This window comes from Hyla sarda, chromosome 1 (genome assembly GCF_029499605.1).
Source record: "Hyla sarda isolate aHylSar1 chromosome 1, aHylSar1.hap1, whole genome shotgun sequence".
Taxonomy (NCBI): Eukaryota; Metazoa; Chordata; class Amphibia; order Anura; family Hylidae; genus Hyla; species Hyla sarda.
This window is the reverse complement of record NC_079189.1, coordinates 288440921-288452607: the sequence shown is the minus strand read 5'-3', so window position 1 is coordinate 288452607 and position 11687 is coordinate 288440921. Positions and strand designations below refer to the sequence as shown.

General features: G+C 44.5%; 1 protein-coding gene across 3 annotated transcripts in view; it reads left to right on the top strand.

Annotated features, from left to right (window-relative positions):
- The first annotated feature begins 978 nt into the window (after positions 1-978).
- Positions 979-11687, top strand: part of LOC130369520 (protein mono-ADP-ribosyltransferase PARP14-like) — a 95578-nt gene continuing 84869 nt past the window's right edge. For all 3 annotated transcript variants that reach the window (XR_008892804.1, XM_056574885.1, XM_056574877.1), the window contains exon 1: positions 979-1198. Coding sequence is in view for 2 of the 3 variants with exons in the window: in XM_056574885.1 (XP_056430860.1) it covers positions 988-1198 (211 nt within the window). In the remaining variant the exon portion in view is untranslated. The remainder of the gene's footprint in view (positions 1199-11687) is intronic.

Below are 11687 nucleotides of genomic sequence, written 5' to 3'. Positions count from 1 at the left end.
GCAGTCGTGCCTAGTGTGTGTGTCCAGAGTGTTGGAGGCCTCAAAGTCAAGTCCTGCAGCCAACATCAATTCAAGTAAGCTAAAGTCACAGCTTTATGAGTCAAGTCAAGTCAGCCCCTGTCATCTGTCAAGTCAGCGTGGTCTGCATTCAATTGTCCAGTCATACTACAAGTTCCAGCAAGCCCTTAAGGTCTCTGCGTCACTAGCCACCTCCTTGGGCTCTGGCTGAACTGTATAGACTTTACCAACTGTCTACCCTCAGTAAAGCTACCGTTGTCCGTAACTTGGCGTCTGAGTCTTTATTGCTCCCATGCTTAGCCCAGGATCCTTCAGTATATCTTCGGGTAGTTTTAGGCTAAACCATGCCCGGGCGTCATGAATACAAGGGCTTAATGCCATCTGCCCCTAGGGTAACAACATCTTCCCTCATCACACCCCGCTACCACAGGAGATCACTGTGCAGTGGTCTCTAAACTGCGGCCTTCCAGAGACCACTGCCGCCGACTTTCTGCCGCCGCTGCCGGGAATCACTGCTGCCACCGTGGATCACAGCCGCCGCACCCCTGGGGATGATCGCTGCCATCAAGGTTCGTCCCAAGTCCCTGCCTCTTTGAACCCCCCCTCCTAGATCTGCGATTGGTCAGTCACTCCCTCATCCATAACCGGTTAACTGTGGTCTGAACTATGGACATATTGTTTGTTTTTATTTATAAGAAACAGTTTCAGTATTTGATATGATAGAATTCAATTTTATTATGAATTCTCTTCACTTTCTCTTTATGATTAATTGTATTGCTGTAGTTAAAGCCAACTGATAATACATGACCTCTTTCTGGCCACAAGGGCAGTATGAAAAAAGGGCTAGTCAGTCATTGTCCCTCCACCAATCAGTTCAGCTTCTGAATAAAATCTATTTCCTTACTTTAACAAAGCTAACATTCTGAACCTGATACTTTCGCTTTTGCTTTCCTGCTGACTCTGATATGGATGTGGCCTTATTTTCTGGGTAAAACAAGTAGAAATAACATGGATATGTTTTCCTATTCAATCACTGTTAAGAGCAACAAGGAACTAAGTGAGAAGCAAGAAAAAGACCTAAAGAATTATTTTTCTTTGAGAAAAAAGTCTAATGGAGGAGAATGTGAAGTTATCAAGCTGGGATCCTCCTTGTACAGTGTGACCTTTAAGAAGAAGGAAGGTAAGACATGGACTAAGAACTCGTACTAATCAAGAACACTTGATTTTAATGGAAAAATTCTGTAGTTAGAAGAAGCAAGAGATTAATTATAATATAGGAATTTTTTTATTAAAGCTTACTTTTAACATAGTTTAAAAGACACAATTCCATAAAAGCCTTTATATTACCTAGAAAGTGTTTGGATATAAATAACTGTGTGTATGTGTATATATATACAACTTCAGAGCAGGCAATGGGAATAGAAACAGACATTCTATTAAGATGTATGCAAGTAAGAAAACATCAGCATAAATATTACACAATTTTCTATGTATAATAATATTGTATACAGTCCAATGTGAGGCTGAGCGGCAATGAATTTTAGGCCTGCATAAAGGATACGATCAGCAGACTAGCAAGTGTTTGCTCATTTGTCAATTGCTGGTGGGGCCTATTCCACAGGACAAAATTAGCCTTTTCTGCCAATAATATTTTTCTGTAATCGGCCCATAAGAATTTCTCACCCCCCCCAACACAAAATGATAAATGTAGCCTTGGATTAACCTTAAAGGGGTACGCCGGTGGAAAACTATTTTTTTTTTTAAATCAACTGGTGCCAGAACATTAAACAGATTTGTAAATTATGGCAAAGGAGATACAGCGATTGGCACTAAGCCTCCTGGAGTACACACACGTGCGAGGTAATTCACTATGCACAAGATTAGCAACACAGTTCCTAAAGAGATCTCCCAGAGCAACTAGATATGGGATGCTGAACCACAATGGAAAAGGCAGTGAGCAGACAAAATCCGTAGTAAAAGAAGATGGCAGCACTCACTAGGTAAGTTGCAGAAATTATACTTTATTTTAAAGTGTGAACACATCCAGTGTGGCCGGGCATGGACGCCAAACTACATTCAGAGAGATAGGTGACAGCTGTTGCGCATGCGTGAAGCACGCTTCATCAGACCCTCTGATGAAGCGTGCTTCACGCATGTGCAACAGCTGTCACCTATCAATCTGAACGTAGTTTGGTGTCCGTGCCCGGCCGCACTGGATGTGTTCGCACTTTAAAATAAAGAAGAATTTCTGCAACTTACCTGGTGAGTGCTGCCATCTTCTTCTACTACAGATTTGTAAATGACTTCTATTTAAAAATCTTAATCCCTTCCCAGCTGGTTTGACCTCAGTATGCAGGGCTGCCATCAGAAATTTCGGGGCCCCTTACACAGCTCAAGGCCAGGGCCCCACCCCCCCACAGTGTCGTGCCCCCTTTGTGCCCCCATAGGTAGTTATAGGCCCCCTTTGTGCCCCCATAGGTAGTTATAGGCCCCTGTGCCCCCATTAGTAGTTATAGGCCCCATTACCCCCACAGACATACTGCCTTCAGCCATACACAGTATATGGCTGGAGGCAGTACGTCTGTGCTCCGACCACTGATCCTCTGGTCCGGGGCCTATGGGTAAGTGCAGTAGCCCCCGGACCGAGGAGTAGGGGTTGGAGCATTGAAGGCAGCCTGCTGCAGTTAACTTTCCAGCTAGCCAGTTAATCACACGTCTTATTGGCTGCTCCTCTGCTTTGGCACTTCTTAACTTCCTGTCACTCACTGATTGACAAGAAGAAAAAAAAACATGTCAGTCCTGGCCAGGCCCCCTGGGGGTCCGGGCCCCTTACTGGGGTACTGGCTGTACCCCTCTGATGGCGGCCCTGTCAGTATGCTCAATGGGGCTCCAGGGGTATATTTTGTTATGCAGATGTAGTTGACCCTCTTACTCTCTCCCTGCTGCCCTTTGACCAGATAGTGTCTAGGAATGGCTTTCCCTCCTCTGAACGGCTTCATCATCTGCAGCTTACTCATTTTATGACCTCCGGTTTGGCCTTAAAGGTGGTCTCCTTGCCCAGGAGCTTTGAACTGTTGAACTGTTGCCAAAGCCCTCAGTCTAAGGGCTTGCTCTCTGACATTTATGCTATTCATAATAGCTCTGCTGTTGGAATGGCTCCGTCACACAAGTACATGCACCGTTGGGAGAAGGTCTTAAATGCCCCAATTTCCCTTCCACAGTGGAGGATAGTCTGGAGAATGGCCTCTAAACCCTCTATATGTACAGCTTACAAAGAGACACAATATAAGCTCCTGATGGGCTGGTACCATACTACGGAGCTCCTGCATAGGTTGAACCTGTCTATTACTCTGTACTGTTGGCTTTGTGGGGGAGGCCTGTGGTCGGCTTTCCACATTTTCTGGTCCTACCCCCTTATCCTGGGTTTCTGGAAGGTGGTTGAGGGGTTAGTAAAGGATGTGTTTGCTGTTGATGTAACCCTTGATCCCCTGGTCTTCCTTTTACACTTGTCTAATAGAGCCCTCTCTAAAAAACAGTTTAAGCTCTTTATGCATATTGGCCATCATTTATCATTGTCTTTAGACAGTTTTTTGTGTCTAGAAAAGGTGCAAAAAAGGCACATGAAGGGTTTATTTGCGCTTTTTTTTTTGCACATTTTGGTTTACACATTTCTGCTGATTTTGACTTGCAATAAACTGATTTTGGCAATACACATGATATGGAAGGGTTTATGAACTGCGCCTTTTTGTGAAAAGGCACAAAAAAGGCGCAATGCCACTGAAAAGTCTCTAGAACTACACCAGCCCAGACTTAGCTTAGCTTTTTGGTGTATGTGAAGAGAGAAATTTCAGAAAATGTGACCTGCACAAAATTTGCTCTGTGACCATTTCATAAATTTGGTGCTCCTACACATTACCAGCCTGATGAAGCCGCACTTGCGGTGAAACGCGTTGCATTGTTTTAATAAAGCTACCTTCGTACCTACCAGACGTGTCTGCTCTTTGTCAGTGCCACTGAATCCCATTATTTTCAGAAGTCTCCTCCTGCTATTGTCCTATTCGGATGGGAAGGCTGCAGACTGGATCTACCTCTCACTCACTCTGACCACTGTTGTGTGTGAGCTTACAAAACCGCACTTGGTAAAGGCATTTTCCATTACATGTGTGGACCCTAAACCTGCGGTATTATGCTATGGAGCGCTCTCTCTTCTCTTTTTAAAACAGAGATAGTAGAATAAAAGCTCAAATAAAGAGTGTTTGTGCAGAAGTTACAAGATGACTTGGATAGACTAAGTGTCTGGGCATCCACTTGGCAAATGAGGTTCAATGTGGATAAATGTAAAGTTATGCATCTGGGTACTAATAACCTGCATGCGTCGTATGTCTTAGGGGGGATTAAACTGGCAGAGTCACTGGTAGAGAAGGATCTGGGTGTACTTGTGGATCACAGACTACAGAATAGCATACAATGTCAGGCTGCTGCTTCCAAAGCCAGCAGGATATTGTCATGTATAAAAAGAGGCATGGACTCAAGGGACAGGGACATAATACTCCCCCTTTATAAAGCATTGGTACGGCCTCACCTGGAATATGCTGTTCAGTTTTGGTCGCCTGTACATAAAACGGACACTGTGGAGCTGGAAAGGGTGCAGAGATGCGCGACTAAACTAATATGGGGCATGGAACATCTTAGCTATGAGGAGCGATTAAAGGAGTTACAATTGTTTAGTCTTGAGAAGAGACGTTTAAGGGGGGATATGATAAACGTATATAAGTATATTAATGGCCCATACAAAAAATATGGAGAAAAACTGTTCCAGGTTAAACCCCCCCAAAGGACGAGGGGGCACTCCCTCCGTCTGGAGAAGAAAAAGTTTTTATACTCAAGGGGCGACACGCCTTCTTTACCATGAGAACTGTGAATTTATGGAACAGTCTACCTCAGGAACTGGTCACAGCAGGAACAATTAACAGCTTTAAAACAGGATTAGATACATTCCTGGAACAAAATAACATTAATGCTTATGCAGAAATATAAAATCCCATCCCTTCCCCAATATCGCGCCACACCCCTACCCCTTAATTCCCTGGTTGAACTTGATGGACATATGTCTTTTTTTCGACCGTACTAACTATGTAACTATGTAACCAAGCCTCCATTAGCAGCATAGCCAGCATGTTAGCAGCTAGACATCAGGAAGTCCATCAGTAAATGAAGTCACACCAAGAGCTTCCAGCAGCATATCCAACATGTTAGCAAGTCAGGATGAAATTAAAGGACAACTGTAGTGGTCAAAAATCCCTGCCCAAATGTTCCCCAAACAAAAGTTATACAATTCAGTCAATTAGTCCTATTTACCTATATGCAGCCATTTCTGAGATATTAGAGTTGCCAGCATAGCCCAGTAGTCCTGCGTCCGTCCTCTATTCATTACATTGCAGCCGCCATCTTGGGGACGGAGATCTCTTCCTCCCAGCAGTGTTTGTGCTCCCCCTAGCCTCTGTCAGCTCCTCCCTCTTATGCATATGCATGAGCGGGTGCTTTCTGAGGCAGCCATAGGCTCATCCTCAGAAACGCCCCTATCTGTAAGATTCAAGCAGGGGGAGAATGAGGACGTCCACAGCTCCTCCCCCCTCCCCTGCTCTGTCTACATAGGACCTCACTTATCACGGGGAGGTTTCAAGTTTTCATGGGGGAAAACATAGAGCAAACCACAGAGCAGGGAGGGGAGGACGTGTGTGTGAAGGAGACATATTACACTGCAGGGGCTGGTGGTGTATAGACTACAGGGAATAAATATCATACTGGAGATGATTCTGTGTGTGAGATGGGGGGAGGGGGACTACTGAATGACACATGCTGGGAGTTGTAGTCCCTGTTATGTGTGTGTGTATGCCAGTGTTTCCCAACCAGGGAATGCTGGGAGTAGTAGTTTTGCAACATCTGGAGGCACCCTGGTTGGGAAACACTGGTGTATGAACTACAACTCCCAGGAGACTACAGAGATACAATAGAGGTGTTTGTGAACTACAACTCCCAGGAGACTACAGAGATACAATATAGGTGTTGGTGACATACAACTCCCAGGAGACTACAGAGATACAATACAGGTGTTGGTGAACTACAACTCCCAGCCAGGAGACTACAGAGATACAATATAGGTGTTGGTGAACTACAACTCCCAGGAGACTACAGAGATACAATATAGGTGTTGGTGAACTACAACTCCCAGGAGACTACAGAGATACAATATAGGTGTTGGTGAACTACAACCCCCAGGAGACTACAGAGATACAATAGAGGTGTTGGTGAACTACAACTCCCAGGAGACTACAGAGATACAATATAGGTGTTGATGAACTACAACCCCCAGGAGACTACAGAGATACAATATAGGTGTTGGTGAACTACAACTCCCAGGAGACTACAGAGATACAATATAGGTGTTGGTGAACTACAACCCCCAGGAGACTACAGAGATACAATATAGATGTTGATGAACTACAACCCCCAGGAGACTACAGAGATACAATATAGGTGTTGGTGAACTACAACTCCCAGGAGACTACAGAGATACAATATAGGTGTTGATGAACTACAACTCCCAGGAGACTACAGAGATACAATAGAGGTGTTTGTGAACTACAACTCCCAGGAGACTACAGAGATACAATATAGGTGTTGGTGACATACAACTCCCAGGAGACTACAGAGATACAATACAGGTGTTGGTGAACTACAACTCCCAGCCAGGAGACTACAGAGATACAATATAGGTGTTGGTGAACTACAACTCCCAGGAGACTACAGAGATACAATATAGGTGTTGGTGAACTACAACTCCCAGGAGACTACAGAGATACAATATAGGTGTTGGTGAACTACAACCCCCAGGAGACTACAGAGATACAATAGAGGTGTTGGTGAACTACAACTCCCAGGAGACTACAGAGATACAATATAGGTGTTGATGAACTACAACCCCCAGGAGACTACAGAGATACAATATAGGTGTTGGTGAACTACAACTCCCAGGAGACTACAGAGATACAATATAGGTGTTGGTGAACTACAACCCCCAGGAGACTACAGAGATACAATATAGATGTTGATGAACTACAACCCCCAGGAGACTACAGAGATACAATATAGGTGTTGGTGAACTACAACTCCCAGGAGACTACAGAGATACAATATAGGTGTTGATGAACTACAACTTCCAGGAGACTACAGAGATACAATATAGGTGTTGGTGAACTACAACCCCCAGGAGACTACAGAGATACAATATAGGTGTTGATGAACTACAACTCCCAGGAGACTACAGAGATACAATATAGGTGTTGGTGAACTACAACTCCCAGGAGACTACAGAGATACAATATAGGTGTTGATGAACTACAACCCCCAGGAGACTACAGAGATACAATATAGGTGTTGGTGAACTACAACACCCAGGAGACTACAGAGATACAATAGAGGTGTTGGTGAACTACAACTCCCAGGAGACTACAGAGATACAATATAGGTGTTGGTGAACTACAACCCCCAGGAGACTACAGAGATACAATAGAAGTGTTGGTGAACTACAACTCCCAGGAGTCTCCTGATACAGTAGAGGTGTTGGTGAACTACAACTCCTTTATACACTCAAACAGCAGAAAGCTGACACGGCATGCTTGGATGTATAGTCTTACAACAGCTGGAGTCACCTCTGCAACTCCAAGCATGCACATACAGCAGAAAGCTGACAGGGCATGCTGGGATTTGTAGTCTTGCAACAGCTGGAGGCACCACTGGAATTCCCAGCATGCCCGAACAGCATATAAAATAACTGGGCATGCTTGGAGTTTTAGTTGTGAAAAAGATGGAGGGACCAATATCAGGACAGTTTTATAGACAAACAATTATGGTTTTTTTTTTACCATTTTTACTTTCACTATCCACTCTCCAGTGCCGACACTGCTGATTCCAGCTATGCAGGCTGTCTGTCTACAGTGAGCATGGAGGCAGCCTGCTTCATCACTGGACAGGAGCCAGCATGGGGAGGGGGAGATGAGCAGAAGGGGAGGGTGTATGCATAGGGAAGGGAGATATGGGCGTTACAATATAATAATTTGCTCGGGGGGATAGAACAGGGGGAGGGCAGCAGCTTACAGGAAGTAAGCACAAGGCATGATGGGAGATGTAGTTTTATTTTCACTTCTCCTCCGTAATTCGTGTGCTGATAACGGGAGAAAGACTGGGCCAATTTTGATGGGGGAGACATCGTTGGAAAGGTCTTTCAAAGACCTATTAAATGAGGTAAAAAAAAGTTTTTTTGCCCAGCACTGCAGATGTCCTTTAAGTCAATCACCAGCACTGAAGCTTGTCAGTGCTGAACTTAAATAGACACACCCTAAAGGCAATTGGACAACAGAGGCTGAGACATTAACTATTCTCTGACCAGGAAACATAAAACTGTTCACACACAGCAATCCAATAGTTGTGTGGGAACACAGACCAGGACAGACATGACAACAGCTTAAAGGGGTACTTTGGCCACCTCCCATAGACTTGCATTGAGGGGGTGGGGCGTGACATCACATGGGGGCAGGGTCCTGACGTCACGATAATCTGTCCCTGTGGTCGGGAGGCAAAAGACTGAGAACCTCTAGTGCTTCCGGCAGTACTTACAGGTGAGTGCTGCATGCTAGATTGCGTGGGTCCCCAGCGGTGGGACCCCCGTGATCACACATCTTATCTCCAATACAAAGGATGTCTTGGGTCCGGAGTACCCCTTTAATCTCTCCAGTACTTATCAGCTGCTGTATGCTCCACAGGAAGTTATTTTCTTTTTGAATTTCTTTTCTGTCTGATCACAGTGCTCTCCACTGACACCTCTGTCCATGTCAGTAACTGTCCAGAGCAGGAGGAAATCCCCATAGCAAATATATCCCCATGACAGTTCCTGACATTGACAGAGTTGTCAGCAGAAAGCACTGTGGTCAGACTGAAAAGAAATTAAAAAAAGAAAAAAACTTTCTCCATAGCATACAGTATGAATGGAAGTAAGTTACAAATCTGTTTAACTTTGTGGCACCAGTTGTTTAAAAAAAAAAAATAGTTTTCCACCGGAGTACCCCTTTAAAAATACATAAATAAAACCACAAATACACATATATTATAAAACATAGATATAACACATTTTCTACACATGATAATACATCATACCTATGTATAAGATACAACTACCTAAATAATCATACAATTACCAATGCTAGAATACAAGGGACACATATGTATGTAATATGTATCACCATACATATTACCATGATACTGTTAATGACCAAATCAAGTATCCTGACACCAGTATTACCAATAATACCAGTATACAAGAAGAAAATATTAACACCATACATATCACCATCATACTGTTACTGAGCAAATCCTGTACACTTAGACCAATATTACCAATAATACAAGTATACAACGAGGAAATATTATTACCATTTGTATCACCATCAAACTGTTACTGACTAAATCCTGGATACCAAGACCAACATTACCACTATATATGAAATATGGTTATACTTTTGTGATAGCCTGGGGGAGTTGGGTGTAGGGAGTGTAGCTTTGCGGTTACTAAAGGGTGTCTGGTTAGCCCTTTCTATTCGTGACGCCAGGGTGAGGGCTCCTCTGTAATGCTTGTCCTACCGCCACCCTTCCCAAGAGCGATAGGGAGGTATAGAATAATTGAATGTCCACAACCGGAGAGTTTGCTGAAAACAGTTGGAACGTTTCCTGAAGATTTTATGCAACTTCACAACAGGAACAGTCTCTACAAATGCAAATTCTCTTTGAGATTGACAAAGGTTGGGACCTTAAGCAATTTTGAGTCTTTAGATTGATATGCGCTGTTCCACTGGATTTAGCGGATTTAGTTGCGGTCCAGTAGTCACGCTAGCTTTAGCGGGGATTAGTTTAGAACTCACGGTTTAGTTTCTGCTGAGGCCGGTAGGTTTTCAGGCCTAGCGTGTCTTTGAAAGTTGCGCAGATCCGTCCTGGCAGTCCGGCATCCAGTAGAGCAGCAACCCAAGAGAGCGATAATTGGCTACAGCTCCCTTATATGGGCAGGGGCTGGACTAGAGCTAATTGGTCCAATACTGATGTCAATCACCTTTACACAGCCTTATGGGTAACATGTGACCCAAGGACCTCCAAAGGTCCTCTAACATACCATAGAGGCTTCAACCTGGTCACATGACCGAAGGTCCTACGACGCTAGCAAGGTAAGCATACTATACATTATATTAAGTATGCATTGTTATTAAATATGTACATGTATAAACATTACAAAATTAGCATAAAGGAGAGGCGACTAGGGGGCTGTCCCACCTGGGGGGCACTACCTGAGCGTAGTTACTCTGACTTTGGGGACCACTATACAAGGTACGGTATGCAATAAGGTACCAGGACACCACACTTTCAAGTAAGAAAGTATAACCAAGGATTAGGTAAAGCCAACCCACCAGAGGTCTTACCCCGCTGCAATGTCTGTGGCCAAATCCTAGCATACTGCCCTGCCCCTGCACACACACACACATACAAGCCGTATGAAGAGGCGCTGTGTCCTTTGAAAGTACGCAATCACAATCCACACTGGAGAATTATGTAGAATTTACAACAATTGGGGTAACAGCACCATCTTTGCCAGATTAGCATGGCCAACTACTGACAAGGGCAATTTGCACCAAACAGATACCTTCTGAGTAGCAGTTGGACCTCCCCTTCCTTCTCCACTCTGCTGCAGGCAGGAATGATGTGTGATGTCACTGCCTAAAGCGAGGCAGAGGTCAGGTTCTGTTCCTGGTGTAGGCCGTAGCCTGAAGATGTCTGTGACCTACACTAACAAATAGCACTCACTCGCCCTGGGATCCAGGGTAACCTAGATTCCAAAGTTAGGAAGAAAACTAGCCCTGCATTGAGGGCTGGTGCAAGGATTTTTGCCACCCTAGGCAAAACCTAATTTTGCCGCCCCAGGGAGATGTCTTCAGTGCTGGTGCCTCGCTGCCTCAAGACCCCCATCCCCCACATCCCCCCCACGACCTCACAGGAGAATTCAGGCATTCAGTGGCGGCATTCAGTGGCTGCCATCATTTACAGCAGTAGCTGGCAGAACTGCCATTAGAAATGTTGTCCCCTTACACACTTCGAAGTCAGGGATCCCCCTCCCTCCTCCTCCCTGTGGCACCTGCTGCTGATTTTTATCATAGTGTTGTGTAAAATAATACCTCCACTCCAGGACAACATATTACTCCTGCAGTGACTAAATAATACCATCATACTGTAAGGAAATAAAAAACTCTATACACAGGGCAATAATTTGTATCTAGAATCAAGCCAACTGGCACTACTGAGCTGGAAAAAATTGTAGATAAATGAGCATAGTCCAGGGTCCCGTATTCGGGTTAGGGCCAATAATACAAGCAGGTGTGTGGAGGTGCTAACAGTCCAGAAATACAGTGTAATATACCAGTGAAAAGAATGAAAGTTGCACTCACCACAGACACTGCAGGATATTTCTCAGTTCAAGATTTATTTCATGTTGCAGACAAGGTTACAAATCACGCAGTGGAGGGAAGGGGGAGGACAGACATCAGCACCGGGGAGCTGACAAGAAACAGCTA